The 23,800-nt window shown below is 41.7% G+C and overlaps 3 protein-coding genes and 1 long non-coding RNA gene across 8 annotated transcripts in view; 3 read left to right on the top strand and 1 right to left on the bottom strand.

Moving 5' to 3' along the window:
- Positions 1–3,009, top strand: part of slc35f4 (solute carrier family 35 member F4) — a 37,018-nt gene extending 34,009 nt beyond the window's left edge. For 2 of the 3 annotated variants that reach the window (XM_005916750.2, XM_005916751.3), the window contains exons 6-7: positions 50–139; positions 683–3,008. In XM_005916750.2, coding sequence (XP_005916812.1) covers positions 50–139; positions 683–924 — 332 coding nt within the window. In that variant the 3' untranslated portion in view covers positions 925–3,008. Of the gene's footprint in view, positions 1–49; positions 140–682 lie in introns of all 3 variants that reach the window. The other variant, XM_042218219.1, reaches the window with a different exon arrangement.
- Positions 3,010–3,504: 495 nt separating this feature from the next.
- Positions 3,505–5,951, top strand: LOC121814097. The gene is made up of 3 exons (XR_006054065.1): positions 3,505–4,191; positions 4,667–4,741; positions 5,612–5,951. It is a non-coding gene; the product is annotated as an uncharacterized LOC121814097 (long non-coding RNA).
- Positions 5,952–6,057: 106 nt separating this feature from the next.
- Positions 6,058–11,177, bottom strand: ap5m1 (adaptor related protein complex 5 subunit mu 1). Of its 3 annotated transcripts, XM_005916748.2 has the most exons (10): positions 11,062–11,177; positions 10,856–10,948; positions 10,632–10,750; positions 10,090–10,481; positions 9,768–9,995; positions 9,553–9,692; positions 9,131–9,216; positions 8,912–9,024; positions 8,671–8,767; positions 6,835–8,587 (listed from the first exon to the last, which is right to left on the bottom strand). In XM_005916748.2, exons 2-10 carry the CDS (start codon positions 10,921–10,923, stop codon positions 8,505–8,507), a joined length of 1,326 nt encoding a protein of 441 aa, XP_005916810.1. In that variant the 5' UTR covers positions 10,924–10,948; positions 11,062–11,177; the 3' UTR covers positions 6,835–8,504. The 3 variants fall into 3 exon arrangements, with proteins under 3 accessions (XP_005916809.1, XP_005916810.1, XP_014187425.1); XM_005916747.2 differs by having other exon boundaries at positions 6,058–8,587; positions 10,090–10,750; XM_014331939.2 differs by lacking the exon at positions 11,062–11,177 and having other exon boundaries at positions 10,090–10,750; positions 10,856–11,055.
- Positions 11,178–11,185: 8 nt separating this feature from the next.
- On the top strand, positions 11,186–21,802 carry exoc5 (exocyst complex component 5). The gene is made up of 18 exons (XM_005916749.2): positions 11,186–11,321; positions 11,705–11,799; positions 13,059–13,206; positions 13,344–13,538; positions 14,964–15,028; positions 15,234–15,262; positions 16,436–16,545; positions 16,708–16,752; positions 16,847–16,987; positions 17,062–17,144; positions 17,238–17,447; positions 17,537–17,684; positions 17,784–17,892; positions 18,890–19,010; positions 19,095–19,181; positions 19,283–19,391; positions 19,567–19,782; positions 20,585–21,802. Exons 1-18 carry the CDS (start codon positions 11,295–11,297, stop codon positions 20,771–20,773), a joined length of 2,127 nt encoding a protein of 708 aa, XP_005916811.1. The 5' UTR covers positions 11,186–11,294; the 3' UTR covers positions 20,774–21,802.
- The last annotated feature ends 1,998 nt before the right edge of the window (positions 21,803–23,800 follow it).

Raw genomic sequence — 23,800 nt, 5'->3', positions numbered from 1 at the left:
GAACCTTTACAGAGTCTTCTGTTTCTTCTGTCTTCTGTTTCTTTTGCAGTGTTCAACATCCTGGTCCATGTTGGTGTGGTACTGACTTACCCCATTCTGATCTCTATAGGGACACTGCTCAGTGTGCCGGGAAATGCAGGTAAGGTTATCTGCCATTCACTGATCATTTTGATGTAAAATAATATGATTGTAAAAAATGGAGTAAACGGCCACACATACTGTGGCGCTGTATTGAGAGGTCAGCATTTAGGGCCACTGTAGCAAACAGATTACACAGCAAGTCTGCCTCTTTTGTCCCGGAAACCCAATCATCAGTGTGCCTCGACAAATCCTGCAACCATCCTCTTGCTAAGGGAGGATCAGATTCCCAAGGCAACACAAATGCCTGCAGACGAGTTCTTTTCCTTAATGGTCTGTATGAAGGTCAGTGGGTTACGGGAACCTGTCCCAGGGCTCCAGACCACAAAGACACAGAGGATAAAGTGGATTGCTTGCGCTGATTATAAGCTGCATTTGTTACACTAATCCCCCTACAGCCGCACTGTCCTGTGGTTTATCTTACTTTATGTAATTAATCTCGATTTGATTGTGTTTCTCTCTCATCCTTCACACTCTCTATCCCCATCCTGCTCTCTGGCTCCCTCTTTTGTTCCCACCCATATTTATTCCCCTCTCCCTCTAGCTGTAGATCTTTTGAAACATGAGGTGATCTTCAGTGTGGTGCGACTGGCTGCCACCTGCATCATCTGCCTGGGCTTCCTGCTCATGCTGCTACCAGAGGAATGGGACTCAGTCACTCTGCGTTTCTTGGCCACCATTGCGGACAAAAAGTCAGAGGACCACGGCGAGGAGCTCACAGACTCCAGCACCCACACTCGAAGCCGCAGTCGCGCAAATGGCACTGTCTCCATTCCCTTGGCATGACATGCTCTGATAGTAACCTCCGTTAACCAGTCTGGAAACTCCACATTTCTCCAGAGCCCACACTGGAGGTGTGGTGGGACGCTCAGTCCATGTGGACTCATCTATCAGGAAGTGAGGCAGTAACGTCTTGAACTTCAAACTTCACTCTGGAGACGTACTGTTTCTATCACTTCACAACAACAGGGGAAACTGAAAACATTTAGGGATCATGCAACTTGAAAGAGCTGAAAGTGTTATTTACTTTCTTGACATACTTGCCGCGCTCCATCCCTCGCACGCACCCAAACCAAGAGCTGACTGGCTCCCCCTTGAGATGCTCTGCAGACTGTATTCTGTGAATATAACTATCAGCAGGGCCAGTTTGGCTCAGTCTTACACATATTTATGATATTTATTTAGATCTGTATCAATAAGAGTAATAATTTTAAATCTTACTGAATAGCATTATATAGAAGAATGATGATTATACTATGCTTAATGTACAGGATCTTTTGATTTTGTAATAAAAGTCTTAAAACCCACAAAAAAGCTGCATCTAACTGAGGATCACATGTATGTATTTCTAATATTTTTGGAAAAACTTCTAGCTTCAGAACTTTATTGCCTGGATAACTGAAAAGCATTCGTATACATTTATCTACAGATAATGGTGCTGGAAAAGCTTCACATCCCAAAGAGCAAAGCAACGGCTCCACTGTTTCTAAGCAAAGCTCTGACATGAGGTCACATTTTTGGTATTAATATTAGACTGACAAACTGACTGTATATTTATTTGACACTTCTCTGCCATTACAAATTATTTACTGAATATATAATATTAGTCAAGCTAGTCTATAAAGATGGAACCACGCCTATCAGAATGACTAAAGCAGACTGTTGTCCCTTTGACCATTAACTGCTCATGGACAAGTATTTTTAGCAAAATTAAGTAGTGTGATTCATTCAGTATTAGTATTCTCTGTGTTGCTCTGATTCAGCAGTGATGACTTTCCAGAATTCTTCTCTTTGAGAATTACAATGCTTTTCCGTGCTGTTCTTCGCTTTCTCACACACAAATACACAATACACAGAAAACTGACAGTTAACTGTAATTTTTCCTTTTTCACAGATACACACAATTAATGGTGAAAATGTCTAACAATGGTCAAAGCTCACGGGACATGGTTTCCTACAGACCATATGCTATGATCTTGTCACTGTGCTTTTTTTTTTAAATATCTCATAACATGGTGAGAAACATGTTTTTCAAATAGTCCTACTGAGATCATCAGTAGGACTATTTGAAAAACAGACAATCCCAAGAGTCACACTACAGTGCTGTTATGGTGGAGCACAGTCAGTGAGTCGAAACCTCTAATGAAGCATTTGCTGAGATGACAGTTTCAGCTAAACGACTGTGGTGGCATTTTAACATAATAAAATAAATGATGTCGAAGAAGCAAAAGGAAAAAAATGCAATGTTCAAATTGTACTTTCATAATGGTCACTGGTATCCAGCTAGAAACTGATAAAACACATTAATCAGAGGGGTCTTTTATAATCTTTAGCTGCAGAAAAAGTATTTTGTAAAATACATACAGTCATGCTTAAAAAAGTACAACTATATGCAGTCCTGTGAAAACACCCATAATGCCTGTATTGAAATAAAGAGGGTAAGTAGCAGTCAGGTGCTGCTATTCACATGCACTTGATTGTTTGATCATCAGCAAGTGTGAGCACCTCTATAAAAGCACAAGTTTTGGCAGTTTTGCTTGTATGGAGCATTCAGGCGTGCATCAATACAATTCGACAATTGTCCGAGGATACAAGAGCTACATCTCAGAGTTTACAGGCCTCGATTAGCATGTTAAATATTAAGGTTCATTGCAGTACAGTTAGAAAAACGCTGAACAAGTATGGCTTGTTTAGAAGGGTTGCCAGGAGAAATCCTGGTCGCATGGCTTAGGTTACATGTGAACAAACCACAAGACTTCTGGAACAACTGGACAATTTGGACAGACCAGACCAAAGTGGAGGGGTTCGGTGATAATGGACAGCACCACATTTGGTAAAAGAGAAATGCAGCATGTCAGCTGAAACACCTCATACCAGCCGTCAAGCACGGTGGTAGAGGGGTGATGATTTGGGCTTGTTTAGCAGCCACGGGACACGGGCACCTGCTGTCATTGATTGCTAAGATATTTTAGCAATACCTTTTATTTAAACATCTATCCATCTCAAGGTGGCGCTATAATCATGCAATTGGGTACCGCAAGTGGCTTTGCAAAATCACACTGGGTAGTTGTTTGACACAATATTTCAGTCAGGTGAAAGCAGTATACCAACACACTGATAGACTGGGACTGCCATCCCCAGATCCATGCTGCTAGCATGATAACAAAAACAATACCAGTCTTTAAAAAAATTCCAAATATTACCAAGCACAGAAAAAAAATGCACAACAACTCCTGTATGCAGTGTAATAGGAACCAGGACTGTAACAGTTTTTTCCTACCCCGGTGCTTTTATGAGCTCTACTGGAGTCATATTTTTCAGTCAGAAAACAATTTCCCTCTCTGCTCCCTCTGGGCTTTCAGATAGCAAAGGGGGTGCAGGAAAATAACAGGCTCTTTCAAGCATTAACTTATGAGTTACAAAGTAACCTGTAGGGAGAGTTGCCATAGAAACCTAGCTCATTATAATGTGAAAGTCAGGTTGGGATGGAGTGTACACCTACTCTTTTAACCACATTTTTACTTGGGTGCCACACAACAACGCTCCAGGACAAATCATAAGTTTGAAAGCTGCTGAGGATGTGAAGACCACTGGGTTTGGAAGCAGCTGAAGCAAATGATGCAAATTGAAAAGACTCCTTTAAAAGTGAAGTTACTGACATTTTTTATAGGACAGGGCAAAAAGGAAAAGAAATATTAGCACAAGTGGGTCTACGCTCACAGAGCCATCATGTGACTGAGGTCATTTGTAACACCCAACTTTAAGACAGATATTGTAACCATTAAACTTTACATAAATAGCTTGGACCGAGAAGTATTTTGCAAGTCTCAGCTTCTTGGACCGACAGCAGGACAATGGGCTCTACACACTCCAGACCAGGATTGCATAAAGTGGCCCCATGTAATATTTTGCAAGAAAAGACTCAGAAGCCAAAACCACAATGGACAGTCCCTGCACTGCCACACGCTGTGGAGCTGCCACCAGGATCTGTGGGAGAGAAAAGCACAACCTTTCCTCCACTGAAGCAGGAAATAACTCTTTCTTTGCTTTCAGGTCAGTCTGCGCCAAATTTCATTCCCAGTTATGATTTATTTGTTTTGTTACTCATCACTATGTGTTACTGATTTTGTGTTTGTGTGTGCAATTTAAGCATCATTCATTCTCCTCCACCCAGAAGACCTTGGGTTAGCTTGGCAAAAGTAGCTGCCTAATATATTTAACTAAAACAGACTAGTCGTGCTGCCTGGTTCATTTTTAAAACATTTCACATCTGCGCTGGGACTCTGGGAGACATCATTCATTATTGTCTCTGACTGGTTGTGATTATTACCCAGACATCCCGTCATTATCTCTCCTCAGGCACTGCAACTGCTGGCCCTTAAAATTGGCCACACAAGCACTGCCAATCAAATTGCCAAAGTAATAAAAAAATAAATAAAAATAAATAAAAATATCACTGCTAACCCACTGTCACCTTCATGCTATGTCAAACGATTCCAATAAGGAATTTTGATGGTTTTTTTTATAGGACAGGGACCTCACAGATGGGGATATTCACCGTTTTTTTACAACCTGCCAAGAAGGCACGAGCAAAGTAATTCAGGTAAAGCATCTTGACAAAGTATGGAAGAGGTGAAGTGCATCTTTAGCATCAATAATTTAAATCATACATTTTTACTAACAGTCTGCAACGGTGCTTAAGAGCGAGTGGGAGAGGGTAGAAAAAATGGGGTGGATGGGAAAGGAGGGAGAGAGAGGCAGCTGTGAGTCTGAGCCCTTCCTCTTGTCTCCCAGTGGATCTGATTAAAGTGCCAGTAGAGTGGAAAGTGGGGTGGTCTACAGCCATGACTGGCCCTCAACGGGATCTATTTTCAGGCTACAGAGAACAGAAAAGCTCCCACCAGGAGATGCAAACTTGCAGAAACAAATAAAAGCATAGACTCCACAATTGTGTTACTCTTTCTCTTTTTTTAGAGTGTTTGGCTTTAAACCCAGCATCCACTCTTCCATTACCTACAAAACACCAATTCCAATGAAAACTGATGGGTCAGTTCCTTTAATTATAAATATCTTTACAACAATATGAAAATACTGAGCATTTAATAGCACATAAGTAGTAGAGACATTAAAGGAATTTTCCTGGCAGTGAAGCAGAAGTATGCAACAAAGCAAACTAGAAATATTTCAGTAAAGTACAAATAACTCATAATTATAATTCACTACAGTGCTGGAGTAAATGAACTTAGTTGATTTCAATAGCCAGTTTATTTAACCCTTTCTAGGGCAGGTTTCTGGAGGTTCAGAGAGCTGCCTCTCAAGCTCACCTCTAAAATGTCAGGCAGCAGAGAAGACATAAGATACAGTCTACACATTTAACCTCAGGCTTGGAAATTGTTGATCTAATACATACTCTGTTTGAATGTGGTGTATTCCAACCTAACTTGCCTTCTTTTATTTGTCCTTTTCGATGGAGATCCAAATGCAGAAGGCATCCAGAAGCTGAAACTCGTGAGAACCCACTGAGAGAGACATCTTTTGGAATGAGACCACAAGAAACCCCGGCTGCCTTCTGGAGCCAATATCTTTCCCTTCCTTTGGTTTTGAAGTGTAACCTGTCCAGAAAAACAGCTACAACACAAGCTCGATCATACAGTCAAAGAAGACAGAGTTCATGATGTAGCACAGACTAAAGGAAAAAACACACACAACAAACTGGAGATGGCAGATGTTTTTGAAAACAGCAAAACAAAATGGAAAACTGGACAACTGAAGAGAAACTGATGCAGAGAACTGAAGTAAAGTGCACAGAGGTCACAGGATGAAACGGTCAGATAGGCAGGATAAGAAGCAGAAGCAGGATCTTTAAGCTATCATACCAAATTTCAGTTTTCAGAAATGATAACAAAGTTGCCATGCGTGTTCTGGAACCAACTTTTATTAACAATATGATGAAACTTTTTGATGTTTGGAAGCTACTGCATGTTCTGGCTTTCATGACTGAGTTTATGGCGCCCTCTATTGGTGAAAGAAATGCGATGACGTGAGAAAAACTGCTGGAACATTGACTTTAGCCTCCCTGCAATATTGACAACAAACATCCAAAAATGAACTATTTAGCTAAAAGAGGTTTGAATCGACTTTTTTTTTTTCTTTTTAGGTTTCTGGTCCATTATTAGACATTTGGGATAAAAGTTAGTGCAAAAGAAAAAACAACAACAACCTTTCAGTCTGCAGATATATTCTGTTATTTAAAAGCAAATGCACGCTCAGACTGAAAACAGGAAGCTAGTAATTCTACCATTATTTATGAAGTGGCCTCCCTGAGGCCGACTCTAAGCAGACTTAGACTGGCTGAGAGGAACTGGACTCCTACCAAACACCTGGAACAACAGAAGCTTTCAATTGCTTGGTCCCCAGGCCCAGCGTGTTAAATGAACACTACACAGCAGGAGGAATTTAATCAGCAGTGATAATCTTGCAGTGGTTGGGTAGAACTATTTAAACAGAAGAAATTCACTTTATTAAATGTATTAAAGACATAAATACATGCTAATGTGACTTTTATTGTAATCTGCCACTGGGTGTCATTATTGGGCTGAGGGACACACAGTAATTCAAACATCCACAGAGAAGTGGGAAGCATTTTTTGGCATTTAATTGCAAATTCTTTTGTGGGTGTGCAAAAACATTTTAGTATCCAAACTTCATGATGTTTTAAACGATTTGTAACAATCCAAAATGCTGCGTTTGGCCCACATGATCTTTATTTTGATTATTACAGGATTAAAGTGTAAATCTGTTTCTTGTATGCATGTATGCAAGAGTAAACACATTTTAAATAAATGAACAATTCAGCTGAATGCCCAGAGGTATGGACAGAAGGCACTGGAGCAGAGCAACACATTAAATGAGTCCATCTACTTAGCAAGCTATTCAATCAACAAAGCAAAGTCTGCCAGTGAGAGGCCACTAACTGCAGACTTGAGGAGCCAGACTGACCACATATTGCGACACTGAGGAGATTTAGAGTGGCCCAACTCTTCAAAAAAAAAACAAAAAAAAAAAAACCCTTCTCCTTTTCCAGTTCGCTAACCACACACACTGGGCCTTAAAGCCAAATCATCGTGGAGGGGGAGAGCCGAGAGGTCTCGGTGTCTGCCACTCCATACTGCTACATAAAAAGAAGGTGAAGGATGCCGTGTGAGCAATTGGTTCCAATTGACAGAGGATTGGTCATGGTCAGCCTTCTGAGTGGAAATCCACGTGAGAATGTAGCATTTGGACCAGCAAGGGGCACAAGAGGCCAACGGCAGACAATGAGGCCACTCAGAGGAGTCTGGCTGCTGTGGAATAGTTGGGACACAATCTCCTCTGGTTTAACCCTTCATCAGCTAGTTATTCATTCAACTTAATGCACAGAGGTGGAGCTTGTGTAGTAGAAATGTTACATGCATAGTTCAGGTAATGTGCTGATAAACTGAGGGAAGCATTTGGAACCAAACGCCGATTTGAGCCGTTTTATCTATGCATCGAAGCATACATAGAGGGCTACTCTGATGATTGTGTTACATCAATAAAAGATCAAAATCATTTACAGCAGGCTGCACCATAAATTAGTTAAAAAACCTCCTCTGTAACCTCGAGAGGCAACTCAACAGTTACCATCCTTGTGACTTTTTCACCAATTAGGCAGGTCCTGCTCACAGAATGAGACCGACAGCTTTCAAGTCTCGAAGGGCCCGAGGGTCAGCGCTCAATCACAGTCAGGCTGGAGAGTTTGTGTGTTTCAGCTAGCTACTAGTTGACAGGGCAAAGCTGAGGTCAAAAGAGGTGGGGGCCAGTGATTGGTATGGGTGTGGACTCCTGCCAGCTCAAAAGAGAAGGTTTTGTCGCCAAGACACTGGCCGAATCAGGCTTCCCTTTCACAGTCCAGCCGCCCCTCTACTCCAGGCCTACAACAGCTGATGACAAGGCCCCAGCTGCTAATTATCCGGCTGATGGAGAGTCACTGAAGTGCGACTGTCAGAGCAAGGGGTGGCCCTTGTGTCTGCAATGGGATATATCTGCGGCAGACTGGGGGATAAAAGAAGTTGAACTGCAGGTGCAGGTAGTTCTTTAAAAGCAGTAATCCAGTTGATTTTTGCATATTGTGAAGTGCCTTTGCACATGTGAGTAGATAATAGATAATAACTCTCCTGTAAAACAGGGTACCATAATAATAATTTAACTGGGTCAAAATTCTTTACTTCCAGCTGTACCCGGGACGCTGGGTCCTGGGTCGTACATCACTGTGTGTGCGTTACAGTATTTTCAGTCTCTTTAATACACAGTGCAGTGTCCACAAAGCCCCTCTTTGTGAATCCATCCTACATCATCATCTGTCCAGAAGATACCGGAGCTGTACCTGTTGAATTCCATATGTAGTACTCTTTGGACTGAAGTTCTCGGGCTGAGGGCAGGACAGGCACAGCTGTCAGGGTCACGCAAGAGACAAATATTTATAAAAATTTTTTTTTTTTACTGTAAGCTTACATGTTACAATCCGTGGCTTGGCAGAAGAATAAACCTGCACCGAATGCTGGTCAACATAACACCCAGACAAAGTCATGTCAGGCACTTTGAAATGCAACTGTGAAGAAAAAAGCCACTGATGAGGAGTAATAAATCTTTTTATCTCGTCTTACATTAATGTGAGTAGTACATGAAGACCATAAAGTAGTAAGTATGGGTGACGATCCTTGGCTACTGGCAATTATGAAACATAATAACTTACTTTGACATAAGCAGTAAGTTTTGTGCAGAGTGGGTCAGAAGGTCCTGGTGTTGGTCCAGAAAAGTTGATCTTACCCTCCATCGTAACCTCACGAGACTTTGGGAACTTTTGCCCTACATATCATTGAGAATAAAATAGTCATCCATTTTTTTCAAAGTATGCAGATGCAGTGAAAGTGATTTTGTTTCTTATAGGGAGAGTCTGAAGCATAACGCTTACCCAGGACCCAGACAAGCAGGTTTTTCTCTTTTGAAACATCCAACTGTCCAGAGCTTACCTTCATATCTACAACACCCATTTGATCCCTGCACAGTGCACACAGAGACAGTATGCAGGCAATCAATTAAATCGGATTTTTTTAACAGAGGTTACAGAACACAGCTGAATTACAGTGCAGTTTGTTTAATAGTCTCTCACACACAAGCAAGATACTATAACTCTGCTAAATTAGATTTAAAAACATTTAAAAGAGTTTTCTATTAAATTTTTTTTCCTGCACACACATGTGCATTTGATTTTTCAACAATTTCTAAACTCCTAAAAGGGCTCTCAGTAATTATATTTATGACTGGATCATATTATGCTTGTAAAGAAAGCATAAAGCACGAGGAAATAGTGATTTTGAACTTTGTGTAGTTTACCTGTTAAAGAATGGCAGGTGAGCATTACAGAACTCAAAACTGTTCTTTATACTCTCATGAAGTTTGAGGGTTACTGACACGCGAAGCTGGTTCTCCTCTTCCTTTAGTTGGTATGAACCAAGTATGGGTGGAACAGGAACCTGGTGAGAAATTAAGATTTTAGCAGAAATCATTTACAAAATGAAAATATATCTGCAAGGAATTTGTATGCATACCTCAGAAGTATAGCTGCATAGTCTGAAGGGCTCTAGAGGAGGGGAAAAGGGAAACTTGTATGGCCCGGAGAAAGCTGAGCCATCATAATTATCCACACTGCTGGCAGTCAGGATACTCGAATCCAGAGATGTGACACAGGGATGGACCAGGATGTCCTGCAGTGGAGAACCATTTGGTGGCAGTGATAGAGTCACTGTCACATTTGGGAGCACCCCCTCCACTTCACACTGTTGAAAGAAGGGTAGAAATGTAGAATAATCCTAAATAAATCATTTCCAGAAGTTATAACATTAATCACTTTTATTTACATTGCGGACTTACTTTGCATGTCACGGTGCCATAAACATCCCAGAGGTCCTGTCTGCTTCGATTACCATACTGCATGGACCGCACTGTTTCTATCAGTCCAACGTTAACCACAGCTCGACCTCGGTGTAGTCCTGTCTTCCAGGCTGGCTGTTTCTGAGTTCCAACAGAAGTGGGCGCTGTGGGTGTAGCAGGTGTCCCAGGTAGGGGGACATCAAGGGGTGTGCCAAGTGGACAAACCTGCAGGAGGACTGAGGGCACCATTGCCAGACGAGAGCCAAGCCCTTCACTATCAGGCTTACTCCCTGAGCCAAGGAGAAAAGTCTGTAGGCCTGCCAGAAGTGTGAGACCCTGTGAGACTGACAGCAGACTGGCCAGAGGTGGCCGCGGATCAGGAGGGACATCCACTAAAGGCAGACACGCCAGAATGAGAGGCCCTTGCGAGACAGTCAACACAGGCCAAAGTATTCCTTTTGCAGGTCCATCCACATGCAGCTCCAGGGCTGGTGACCGTGGACGGTAAAGACAGTCATCTCTGAGGGCTACATAATTCTTACCTGAGTCTGAAAGCCCCAGCTCAGTGAGCAGGAGCTGCAGGAAAGTACTCTCCTCTGGGACTGCTACATATGAGGAACCTGCCAGGCTCTTTGCACGGTGCTCCACGGTGGAAAACCTCCTGATGAAGGAGACACAAGACATGACAAAACACAGCGATCTATAAGTAATCCGAAAAAAATATGTTACGTTAGCATATATGTGACAATAATTAGAAGTCACAAACCTAGAAAAGCGTATTGACAGATTTCCTCCATTCTCGTGAGAAATAATCCACAAACCACGTACAGTCATTTCTCCGGCTACAGCAAACTCCCGACTTTATGGGGGAAAAAACAAAAGCGTCAAAATCTAATATTTAAATCTCCCTGTGCATGTGTTAAATTCATTTTTTGCCTCGCTGTATGAACATCGCTGATGCTCGCTACTTACTTCCTGCTTTTGTTGTTTCATGTGACAACTACGTCCAATCAGCTGACAAATGCGCTTGCGCACTTCCAAGCGGCTGTCCCCACCCTTCTCTCCCATACAGGAAGCTGGATCGCCAACCAGCTAGCTGTCAACAAAGGGCAAAACTGTACGAAACCACCAAATCAATGCAGAAGTCGGCTTTGAGTTCCATCTCCTAGGTTTTATTTCACCGCACCGCCAGCTGAATCTTTAACATGGCGACGACAGCTCATCTGTTCGAGGTAAAATGACAACGGGTAGCTGTGTTAGCTGTCAGGCTAGCTAAGGGGCTAACTACAATTAACGGTACCCTAACAGTGCCGACCGTATTTATCAATTGAGTGCGTAATTAAGAATTAATAATAACTCAAGCATTGAGGAGAAACGTTGGTTTCTTGTTGTTAAAGTGAGAGAAAAGAGGACACGTATTGTCTAATTGTATGAGTTCGCTTATTCGAGGAAATAGCAATGTTGTTGGCTGTTTGTATGCAATAAAATCAGCACAGGTAACTTTAGTAACCTTTTACAATTTACCCGATCTTGTAATCTTTTACCATCCTTTTGTAGACGACTGTAGTATTTTGGGCCAAGTGACTTTTCTCCCATTGCTTTTTCCCCCCTTTAGGAGCCCTTTGATGCAGATGAGTACATTGAAAGGCTGGCATGGAGGACTCCTGGGGGAGGCTCCAAAGGAGGAGCCGAGGCGTTTGACCCCAAAAGGTACTATAGATACTTGTCATTTACATATGCAGTAGCGTCTCTCTTATCCTTAATATAAGGTCGTAGTTTATAAGAATTACATGCACCACATTTTAGCTCAAAGTTTTAGATTATATAGCGTATAAGATCTCCTTCCATCCATTATCTTTATTGAAAAGGAAGTAAAATTTAATTGATTATTTTTAGTTATTATAATAATAAATATGTTCTCAAAAGGATGCCTTATTCATGAATTAATATTTCAACTTTTACAAATGGAAAGCATTAACCATGCATACTGTCTTTCTAGCCATAGTGCCACTCATTTTTGAGCAGTTAATTAAATTAATTAGACTCTGTAATCAAGACCATTTTCTCTCTGTAGCCATTAAATACACATAAACCATCTTCTTCTCTCTCAGTAAACATATTTTAATAATAATTTAGGGTAAGCTTCCTGTTAAAATACTTGGAAATAATTCATTATATTTTAGATTTTAGTGTTTCAATTACATTATGTCATTGTATTATTTTATAACAGTCAACAGACTGACTTTCTAAAGAAGCTGTCCTTCCTTGCTTCACAAAGCTCACCTGGATCTCCTCTCCACTCATTTAAAGTTTCGGGTTGGAGAAAAACAAGAAATAAATATTAAAGTCTTTTGCATCTTTTTTCCCCATATTTGTTGTGATGTTTATATTTGGGGACAGGCCTGCATCTCGTAAGCAAAAATGCCACAGCAGTTTAACTGTGCCACAGATGCATCCTGCTTATCTTCTCACTACACAAACTGTTGCCGCCACCTCCTCGGATACTCTTAGCTACAAGTCAGAGACAACATATCTGTGGAGGCCACCATACTGTGAGTCACCAGCCAGGGAATGAGTGTCTGTTGGGAAAGGATGGGAGATGTCTTTAAGCTCTAGCCAGTGCTGAGGGAATTAGTCAGAAGATTATACACTCATCATTTTGGGATGTTTCCTACTCTGTGAAATGTGGTGCTGACTTAGAACATTTGCTCTGCAGTCCTGGTGGCACTTAAAATGCAGCTGACGAAGCTGCTAGTTTTCAGAGCTTCTTAAGCCTGGGGACCCAGGAATTAAGCATCTGGCACTATTCTTTAACTATTAACTGTAACTGTGAGGTCAGTGGGACAGATTTAACCTTGCGGTACCAAATTACTATTCTAAACTAAGGGCATTTTCTGCATCTTTTACCTGTTATTTTTTTTGAAGAACTACCAAGTGGAAACTTACATGCATTCTTCCCCCCATTAAAGGCTGTTGGAGGAGTTTCAGAACCACATTGAGGAGTTGAAGCAATTGGATGAGAAGATCCAGCGGAAGGTGGAGAAGCTTGAGCATCAGTGTCATCGTGAGGCCAAGGAATTTGCCCACAAAGTTCAAGACTTGCAGAGAAGCAACCAGGTGTGTTGTGTGGTGAAAGGAGCCAATCACACCCACTGCAAAGCCCTTGAGCTGTCAAAGATTATATTATCTGTCATTCCAAAAACTTTTTTCTGTGTGTTTTTATTTCACATCCTCTTTGTTTTGCATGATATCAGGTGGCCTTTCAGCATTTCCAAGAGCTCGACGAGCACATCAGCTATGTGGCCACTAAGGTTTGTCACCTGGGGGACCAGCTGGAGGGGGTGAACACGCCTCGCCAGAGAGCTGTAGAAGCTCAGCGTCTGATGACCTACTTCAACGAGTTCTTGGATGGAGACCTACGCAGCGATGTATTTAACAACCCAGACAAGGTAAGTATGCTGCACATGTTCTTTCCCTTCACATCAGTGGAGGTGTGTATGCGTGACCACTGTCGGGGGCCCCCCTGCTGTGATACTGCTGGAGGTGAGAATGAACAGGATTACGAGGTAAACCATCCATATTAATTTGTTAAGTTTATCCCTTTAGTTGGATCCCTCGACTAATTTGGATTAATAAACTGTCATTTGCTGTCTGACAATAGCTGGCTGATTGACTAGCATGGATGTCAACATGCTCATGTCAAAACTAATTGCATTTACAGTAGGTTGTCTGGGAGAGAGAATTTGGATGGCCCTCAGCTTTGTGTCACGTTACAGCAGAAGAGAGCTTGTAGCAAGGTGGTGCACGCAAGGGCACTGGTGACATACATCCTGGGAAAAGATATGCACACTTTTACCCAGTGTCAGTCTACACAGAGGCCTTTTCGATGTTAGACAAGTGGCCAAAAGTTTGATTTTGCAGTTTTGTAGTGACAGCAGAGCGACTGAGATGCTTTAGATTTATTCTTGTTAGTAGGAATGTCATTAGCGGATGCTGAGAAGTGTGTCTGGGGGTCAATCCCAGAGACGAAAGCTGGAGATGGAGCTGGTTTTCTGGAAAGGCATGCAGAAATATCTGTCCAGATTCCTTTTTCCTGAGCATACCTCCATATGAGGGGGAAAAGAGGAAAGCTGCAAGTGAATAGCTGAAGGGGGATGGCTTTGCTAATCCTTCTGAAAGGGAGGGCTGGGCCGCCAGCGTGGAGACAAGTGCTGCTAAACCCTGACTGCAGGGAGACGGCTACATTACTTACATGGGATTTAGCTAATCTTAGCTGGGGGACAGATACTTAGAAAACCTTCGCCGAGCAGAAAGGCTGGATCCTCCTCACGGGAGCAGAGTAATGATGTTAGCTGAGGCAGGCATCTGCGGGAACAGAGGAGTTGCGGACGGCGGGCCTTTCGTAGGTCTGGGGCTTTTTTTTCAGCCAGCGTGTATGTCAGGAGGGGTGGGGGGGTGTGGGGGGGTGTGGGGCGGCTCTCGACAGGGCCCCCTTTTTTTAGACAGATATCCCTGGACGGACAGATTATTGAAGGCGATTTAGACTCCTGTGGGATTACAGCCTATTCAGAAAAGGCATGCCAATAAAGAGTTGGATGTGCTGCTAAGTCAGGACTTCCGCTGCTGCTGCTGCCGATGCCCAGGTGAGCGCAGCCTGTCTGTTATCAGCTCCCTGTTCAACACGGGAAGGTGGAGGAGGGCTGCTTTAAGATGATGATCCCCCAAGGGGAAACACTGCCAGCGGCCTGCCCACTTTTTCTCTGGATGTCCACTTCATATGGTCCCGCTGTGCTCTCACTCTTTTTCCATCACCTGATATCTCTCTCTCATAAACACACATACATACCCACTCTCACTTTTTCTCTGTTCCTCAGATTAAGGAAGCTGCTGATATCATTCAGAAGCTGCATCTCATTGCCCAGGAGCTGCCATTCGACAGGTGAGTCAGGCATCCTGAAGGCAGCTTTAGACAAAAGCAGTGACATACAAGAGGAACTCAGAGTATTACTTTTGTTCCTCTCAGTGTAATCACAACACTAAATCTTTACAGCATCGTGTGATTTCTAAAAATAGTCTACTTTTTTATTTTACTAGTATATAGATTAAAATGTCATTGATATTGATTTACTGTTTTTCTCTGCCAGGTTTGCAGATGTCAAGGCAAAAATTGCAAGTAAGTTTTTGACAGTCACCCACATTTAGTGTTTCTATTGTAAACTACTTGGAATGACCAAGTTTTCTTCATTTGAAGAAACATTATTGAACATTGAATATTGAGTCACTGCTCCAATGAAGAAAACCTTATTAAAGTTAAACAAACACTGTTTGTTTTAACCATCCCTCAGTCTCAATAACTTTCATGGGGCCGAACATTAAAAAGCCTGTAAAAGTATTTCTGAAGACCCGGGTGGTCATCTGTCCAGGCCTGATGCTGCTGTCATGAGTAGTGAATGTACTACAGAGTTCAGACCAGGAGCAAAAGTGTGTGTACATAAAGAATGAAAAAAACCAAACAAGGCTTACAGAAAACACCTGCAGAAATATCAAAACTTTGCAAAAATGTTTGTTTCTGTAACTTTATTTCCAGTCTAAGAAAAACAGTAAATGACAATGTGCTGATGGAAGGACAAATGGAACCTCTGCCCTCACAAAACAACTTTGTGCAATATGTCAAGGTTACTGAAGTCCATTTAGGTATCCCAGAACACTTGTTGATCAGTGTTTCCTGGACTAATGAGAAAGAAGTTGTTTTTTTGGTGTTTGTTTTTTTTTAATAATAAACACAAATACACACAAAAGTCTGTGCAAAGAGGAAAGTACATTAGCACTCAACCCTTAGATCATCAGTATGCTCTTTTCTATCTCGGGGCCTGGATGTCTCCCAATCTAGGGGGAAACAATGACATTTCACAATAAAGGTGTCTCTATATGAAACTGTGGAGTGTGGAAAAACTGAGGAAAATGGGACTTATGTAAGTTGACTTATGTTTATGCTGTAGGATGTGACCTGTAAACTTTTTTGGCTTCCGAATGGGGGCATGCTGATGTGTGCTGATGCACACCATCCTCATCTGTTGGAGGTTTTTGCCATTAAGATGCATAACTAAATTTAAGAGTTTAATTCCTTTTTCCAGCCTGCACTGTGTTGATTTTTAAATCACATGAAGTACAACTGTTTGTGTATCATTAATTTAATCAGCTTGTGTTTATTGGTGTCTGTGACTTAGATGAATATCAGGCCACATTTTATGAGTAGTCAAATCAGAAATCCTAGTAATCCTTTGTAATAATATAATATAATATAAAATCTAATAATTTATTGGTGGTTGTTTGGTTTTCTAACCAGGTAAATACCATGACCTGGAGCGGCAGTTAATCCAGGAGTTCACTGCAGCTCAGCGCAGGGGTGAGATTGGACGTATGCGGGAGGTTGCAGCAGTTCTATTACATTTCAAGGTAACCTAGAAAATAGGTTCAGTGTCCACATTTGACCTTTGGTCAAATTAATAGGATAATTGTGATTCCCATTCTGTTCATATTAATCATGTATGATTTAAATTTTTAGCACTTCCTTGAAATGTTGCACAGCGATGTAATGCTTGTGTCTTTTCGTAAAAGGGCTATGCACACTGTGTGGACGTCTACATCAAGCAGTGTCAGGAGGTGAGTGTGTAAAGTTCCTCTTACACTTGGTAGTATTGCTTCAAGTAATGTCTGCAGACATTTACATGTTGCTGATGTCATCTGTCTTTGTAAGGGTGCCTACATGAAGAATGACGTGTTTGAGGACACGGCAGTCCTCTGCCAGAGGGTCAATAAGCAGGTGGGCGAGGTCTTCAGTAGTCCTGAGACTGTCATGGCCAAACTCATCCAGAACATCTTTGAGAACAAATTACAGGTATTTCTACTGAAATGAAGAGTTTGATGTATTACTCTGTCTTTGGTTATATTTAACTGGCTTTGTGTCTGCAGGCACATGTTAAAGAAAAACTGGATGAAACTCGACACTCAGATGTAGAACAATACCTCAAGAATCTCTATGACCTTTACACCAGGTAATTAACTTGCTGACTTTTAATTCAGTTCACTTCATGGGTACCCAGAAACCATTGTTCTTGTTTATGACTCTGATTATTTCCCTTTTGAAGGACCACAGGATTAGCCACAAAGCTCACAGAGTTCAACCTGGGCTCAGACAAGCATACGTTCCTCTCCAAGCTGATTAAGAGCATTTTTTCTTCATACTTGGAAAGTTACATTGACATGGAGAGAGAATACCTTCGCACTCGAGGTGCCATGATTCTGCAGCGATACTACGACTCTAAGAATCACCAGAAACGGCCAGTGGGCGCTGGCAGGTCAGACTTTTACACATTTGATTTTACACAAAGAAAAGATTAACTGGTAAAAAAACAAAACATAATTTAACTTTTGTTTTTTGTAACAGTATTCAAGATCTGAAGGAACGGATCAGACAACGCACCAATCTTCCATTGGGCCCTAGCATTGATACCCACGGAGAGACTTTTCTCTCTCCGGAGCTGGTTGTCAATTTGTTGCAGGAGACACGCCATGCCTTTGAGAGATGCCACAGGGTGAGGCTTTTCTGCCCTATGTTTACTAGCGGTGCGCTAACTGTACTGCATTTGTGTTTTTTGAAAAAGTTTAAATGCGTATTTTTCTTTGTTGCACAGCTTTCAGACCCGTCTGACCTGCCCAAGAATGCCTTCTCAATCTTCCTGCTACTGGTTGACCACCTTTGTGTAGAACACATTGATTACGCCTTAGAGATTGGCCTCTCAGGTAAATCCAATTTAGCTCATTAAAACCATAATGTTTGTCTGCAGTGTTCACTATAGCTGTGTCCTAAAACTAAAACTTTTAATTTACTGGCAAGGATGATCCAGGTCTTCCTTGCCATCTTGTAAGAAAAGCTTTTCAATCAAACTTTGATAACGGTCTAGTCCAGTGGTTCTCAAACTGTTGAACCAGAGCAGATTAGGTGTGGAAAACCAGATGAATACAATATTTCTGTCTTACATTTATTTGTAACAAAACACTAACAAAGGAAGCTGGAAACACATCGAATTCAGTGCTGGTGGGGAGCCTAACCCAGCTGTCATTCGGTGAGTCAGGGTACACGCTGGACAAGGCACCAGTCTATCACTGAACTAACACATAGTGACAGACACAAATCATTTTATCGAAGGCAAAATAAATCCCAATTTGTTAGCTGCATGTGGAAGATCCATCATCATTCTCCTTGCTCCACATGAGTTGAAACCATCAAGTATGTTACCTGGCAGGCCACATCCTCCGTTTTTGATTCGACACCTGCTCTGACATCACTTACTGCGGTTGGTTACATGTGCCCATTAATGTCTGTTCCATATAAAAAAGTGAAAAATCCAAGTTACCTTGATGCCATGCAGGCTGCGCTTTTGGCACTTCTTTACATTTTCTATGGGACTGTATAATAAGGGAGCAGCTTATCATTTTCAGCCAGCTACAGTGGAACTAAACATGCATTTGGTACATCCCAGTGCTCAATTCGTTAGGTACATTCTGCATTAAGGAAATGGATCATTGATGTCCCTGTGGTTTGATTACTTTCTCCTCACTGTCTGACACTGAAATAGAACATTACTGAGAATTTCTGCTTCATGCATTATATTTCTCTAATGCCAAGAAGTAGACATCAGGCACTAGTGGTTTTCTGCTCTTTGTGAATCATGTTGATTCATGCTTTCACCCACCTTTTTTTTCCTATCGTCTGGCTTTCTCTCTTTCTCTTCTACAGCAATTCCCTCACCTGATGCAAAGAATGCCAACCTGTACTTCCTGGATGTGGTTCAGCAGGCGAACTCTATCTTTCATTTGTTTGACAAACAGTTTAATGACCAGCTCATGCCTCTGATAAGGTCAGTTAAGGGTTAAAGATGATGAACCTTTTATTCATGTAGTAAAAAGATTTTCTGAATTTACCTTTCCTAATCTGTTTTTAGCTCATCTCCAAAGTTGGCAGAGTGTTTGCACAAGAAAAAAGAGGTGATAGAGCAGATGGAAGTGAAACTGGACACAGGAATCGACAGGTCTGTGTGTTTCTAATACTTTGTCTGTAATGAAATAGCAAGTAGTTTTAAAAGACATTTATGGGTGTTTTGTTTTTAATCTTTCTCCCTGCTGCACACAGAACACTAAACTGCATGGTGGGCCAGATGAAGCACATCTTGGCAACAGAGCAGAAGAAGACAGATTTCAGGCCTGAGGATGAAAACAATGTCATGATCCAGTACACTACAGTAAGAGAGAAAAATCTTCAGCTCGCTTTAAGGAGCTCACATTCAAAACTAAACAAATTAGCAAAGGAAACTTGCAAATCAAATCCACACCTAGTTTTTCTTCGACTAAATACAGATAGTGTGTCGGACTGAACGTGTTTTCCATGTTTCTCCTCGTGTACCCCCCACCTGACAGGCCTGCTCCAAGGTATGTGCCTACGTCAGTCGGCAGGTGGAGCACGTGCGGAAGTCCATGGATGGGAAAAATGTGGACACAGTGCTGACGGAGTTGGGCATTCGTTTCCACCGGCTCATCCATGAGCATCTACAGCAATACAGCTACAGCTCAATGGGAGGGATGCTGGCCATCTGCGACGTGGCTGAATACCGACGATGCGCCAAGGACTTCAGGGTGAGTGTGGGGTGGGGTGGGGGGTGGAGCATAGGTCCAGAATGCACTGGTCACAGGGCAAACATGGCTTTTCCTACAAAGGCTCTACCTGGGATGTTTTATTAAATAAACTGGTCAGGCCAATCCATAAATAAAGGCTCTGGCATCCTTTGTTAATCTTTCAGTACAAACAAGAAGGGTGGCAAATAAGAATTATTTCCATCATTGATTATTTGATTGCTTATTTTCCTTTGTTAAACATTCAGTCTAAACATACATGGACCAACAGCATTGTAAATTTTCCGTGTTTAACGTGTACATTTGCTTCTTTTGTCAGAACAGCTGTTAAAAGTCCACAAGACAATTCATTTTAATTATTAATTATTTAACCCCGTAAAGGATGAACCATTAAAAATTCTCAGAAAATTAGATTTTTTAACCTCCTGATGACTAAAAAAAGAATATGCATTTATAAATATAAATTTGCATGTATGCATTTTATTGTAATTTGTGTCATTTTTACTAAATCTGGCATTTTTGTAGACTATTGCTCGCAGTTTGTTTACCTCAAACAAAAACATATGGGGACTAGGGTTAAGGTTGGGGGGGAAAACACTGATGTAGAGGTTTAAAAAAAACTTGACCCGTGTATCATGTTATGTAGCAAATAAATAAATTAAATTAATCTATTCACAATTAACTATATTATATGAAAAAACTGGCAATTCTCACAGAGAGTCTGCAAATATTAGACATTTGTATTTAATCTAAATGTATAAAAACCTAAAGTATGTAAACAGTTTTGTACTTCACTGTCGTTCAGGTCCCTCTGGTGCTGCAGCTCTTTGACACACTCCATGCCCTTTGTAACCTCCTGGTGGTTGCCCCTGATAACCTGAAGCAGGTCTGTTCAGGTGAGCAGCTAACCAATCTGGACCGAAACCTCCTGCACGCCTTCGTCCAGCTCAGAGTGGATTACCGTTCAGCTCGACTCGGTAGACACTTCAGTTAATGACTGTTTCAACACCTCCCTGAGCTCCGTCCAGTAAATTATGCTTTGATGAGATGATGCATCTTGAAGATACCCATTACTGCTTCAGTGAATGCATCAGTCTGGCCCTAGCATACAGACTGTACTGGGATTGCTTTGTGCGTCATGGAGACAAGGGCCAGTGCTCCTTGAATGTGTGCATTTTACCTTTTTTTCCCATTGTTTATTTCTCCAAGCTGAAGAAATTTAAATGTCTATTGACTTAATTTCAATTGTTTTTAAATACTAATCTATGGCAAAGATATCTGAAATCTAAGTAAATGGACATTACTCATTTCTATGGTTATCTAAAAAGAAACACTTTTTTTTTTTTATTGTGCCAAAAATATAAATTCTGTGGCTGCACCTGTGCACAGAAGTGGACCCGAAAGCTGCTTTAAAGGGAATCTGTCAACAATCACACTGTAAAGTCAAGGCTGTCGTCACTCTGTGCATTGCAGACAGCTACCCCTTGTAATGAACTGTAGGAAACCAGACAGAGACAGCCTGACTAAGCATGAGATCTGAGGTCTGTCTGGCTAAGAGAGACACATGACCACCTCTATAACCTTTGACCCTTGACCACAAATTACAGGTCAAGAGGCCATCTCAGAGAAGTGTGATCCGAGCTGCAAACAGGTCTGAGAACCTCTCTGTAGGTTTGGGTGGTCTCTTTATGGCTTAGATGATTGGTGTGATGGGTCACTGAGTATGTGTCACTGTAATTGCACAGATCAACACTCACTCATCCAGTGGGGCACACAGTCCAAAGACATTGTCAGTCTGATCTGCAGTGTTTCTGGGTCAGGAGACACTACAGTGTGGACCTCTAATGATTAAGGAAACAAGCAAGAAGGGACTTCTTCACACAGGGCTTATTAGGGAGCTTCTACACTGAGAAAGACGAAGGGTCGTGTACCTAATGCCCAAAACTGTCTCTTATACAAAGTCGCTCTCATTGTACTGCTGTTTACCTTAATTAGTGACCCAATAAAAATCTGTTGCATTTTATTACTGTCCGTCTATGAATATCCTTCATAAATTGGGGAGCTGTGAATAGAAAGTTTGCTGAGTTCTCTTCAAATGTGACTTTCAAAGTGAGATGAAACAGTCTGTCTATAGAAGTCATCAAGTATTCATAGGAATTCTTGCCACCAGAGTAAAGTTCTTTCTTAGACTTCAGGAAGTGAGCAGAGCCAGAGGGGATTAGATATCTACGAGTTGATGAATTGTGTGCAGTAGTCATGGACTGGGGGAGAGCTGGGGAGATAGAGATGGCTGAAAGCTCAGTTCCAGCGCCAGCTGGTTAGTGTTGTGTAGAGGGTACACACGGTGCTGTGCAAGTTCAAACAACATAATTAATTAGGCTAATATTAATATTATCAATGCCACATAAATTCAATTCTCTCAGCCCTAATCACAACTGGATAGCTTGTAAAAATTATTTTGTTAGGCCCTGATGCAAACAGTGGGTCTTTTCCAAACATTTGAAAACTATTTGTTTTTGCGCCGATTAATGTGTGTGGCGCGGGAAGGGGTTAGGGGAGCGGAGCCAGGCCAGAGACGATAACTGGTGTGGAGACGAAGGCAGAGGCGCAGCCTGGCCCCAGGGACTCCCAGCACAGGCACATGGAAAAGGGGGAGGGATGTATTTTTTGGGGTGGGTGTTTGAGCAGGTGGAGGGGATTAGTAAAACTGTCAACACTGGAGAGCTGGATAAGACTGTCCTCTCTTACTCGTCAGTTTGAGCAGCTCTTGCATACACATTCAGAAACATAAAGACTCCAACACATACAAACATACGCTGGTGTCAGGACAGCAGAAAGACTGTGGTTGAACTGACCGTGAACGTGTCGTTCTACTTTTGATTTTTACTTTCTGTTAAAACTGTTTCCTGTTTTCGTGCCTGTCCGCCGCTTTTGTATTCAGATAGCAGAATATCTGCTCCCGTGCAAGGAAACCATGCCAAGATGTGTGCAGTTAGCTTTGAATTTATACCGGGACTGTGATCATCATCATACCTACAATATTGATCGTTTTGACCTTCCATTGTGCAATTAAATCTTTAAACCGTGCTATTAGATCAAGCTTTGTTTAGCCAGGTGTCAGTGAAAGAGGCTCTCATTGAAAATGGTTGTTTTGTAATCTAAGGGGTTTTAATCCACACAAATCCAAATCTCTTGAAGGTGAGAAAATTATATTCTGTCTGTAGTACAGTAGTTTCAAATAGAACCTCTCTACGTGCACATTTCAAGCATCCGGTTTTTAACCAATGCTTTTAATTTTATTCTGCAGTTGAATGCTCTCTGACACTATTTGTTTGCTGTCTTTATGCATCTCCCTCCCTCCTTTGTCTCCTCTGCCAAATCATCGACCGTAGCTTCTTATTTGTCCACTCACCCGGCTAGTTCTCCCAATATCCCATAAATCCTTGCTTTCGGCGCATTGCTGCTTCCCCAACTAGGCCGTCCCTCTCTCTGCCTCCTGGAGCCCTGACAATAAAGCATTACAGCAGTCAATCCATGTCAACAACAGCTTTGCTTAATTCCTGCTAAACACGTTTAAACTAAATCTTCACCTAATGATGCATAATGATTTGCTCTTTAGTGTGCTTGTGGCTCATATCAATTTTTCTGGTTTATTTTACCCACCAGTGAAAAGATGACTCAGGTGGACTCGCTGTGGAAGACAGTCTGGGATTAAGGATCCCCCCTGTTAAAATTAGGCAGTAATTGTGACTAGATCCATGAGTGTTTTGGCCTCACGGAGAACATCTTGTCTGACTAAATGTCCTCCGTTCTTAGCATTTTCGAAGCAAACAATGAGCGATGTTTAGAAATCACGCAACAGATGGGATCACTGTATCCTGATTAGCTAGTTTACATATGAGCTGAATTGGAGTAAAAACTATTAAAACAGTGGGATCTTCATATTTATACATCTATGGTGGATATTCAAAGAAAGGCTTTTGTGGTCTTTTTCAAATCTATTCTTCAGAATTCCTCTGTG

Source organism: Haplochromis burtoni, unplaced genomic scaffold, assembly GCF_018398535.1.
Source record: "Haplochromis burtoni strain Fernald_Lab_line unplaced genomic scaffold, NCSU_Asbu1 Contig_16, whole genome shotgun sequence".
NCBI classification, from domain to species: domain Eukaryota; kingdom Metazoa; phylum Chordata; class Actinopteri; order Cichliformes; family Cichlidae; genus Haplochromis; species Haplochromis burtoni.
The sequence above is the reverse complement of the archived record's forward strand: the minus strand, read 5'-3'. Positions and strand labels throughout refer to the sequence as shown.

Excerpts from the sequence above, each read along its gene's own strand:
- exoc5 (XM_005916749.2), top strand. The coding sequence starts at position 11,295 with ATGGCGACGACAGCTCATCTGTTCGAG. Across the intron at positions 11,800-13,058 it reads GAGGCGTTTGACCCCAAAAG|GCTGTTGGAGGAGTTTCAGA; the intron begins GTACTATAGATA and ends CCCCCATTAAAG. Across the intron at positions 16,753-16,846 it reads ACATCAAGCAGTGTCAGGAG|GGTGCCTACATGAAGAATGA; the intron begins GTGAGTGTGTAA and ends TGTCTTTGTAAG.
- ap5m1 (XM_005916747.2), bottom strand. The coding sequence starts at position 10,923 with ATGACTGTACGTGGTTTGTGGATTATTTCTCACGAGAATGGAGGAAAT. Across the intron at positions 10,751-10,855 it reads CTGTCAATACGCTTTTCTAG|GAGGTTTTCCACCGTGGAGC; the intron begins GTTTGTGACTTC and ends CTCCTTCATCAG. Across the intron at positions 8,768-8,911 it reads AACTTACTGCTTATGTCAAA|TTGCATTTCAAAGTGCCTGA; the intron begins GTAAGTTATTAT and ends TTTTCTTCACAG.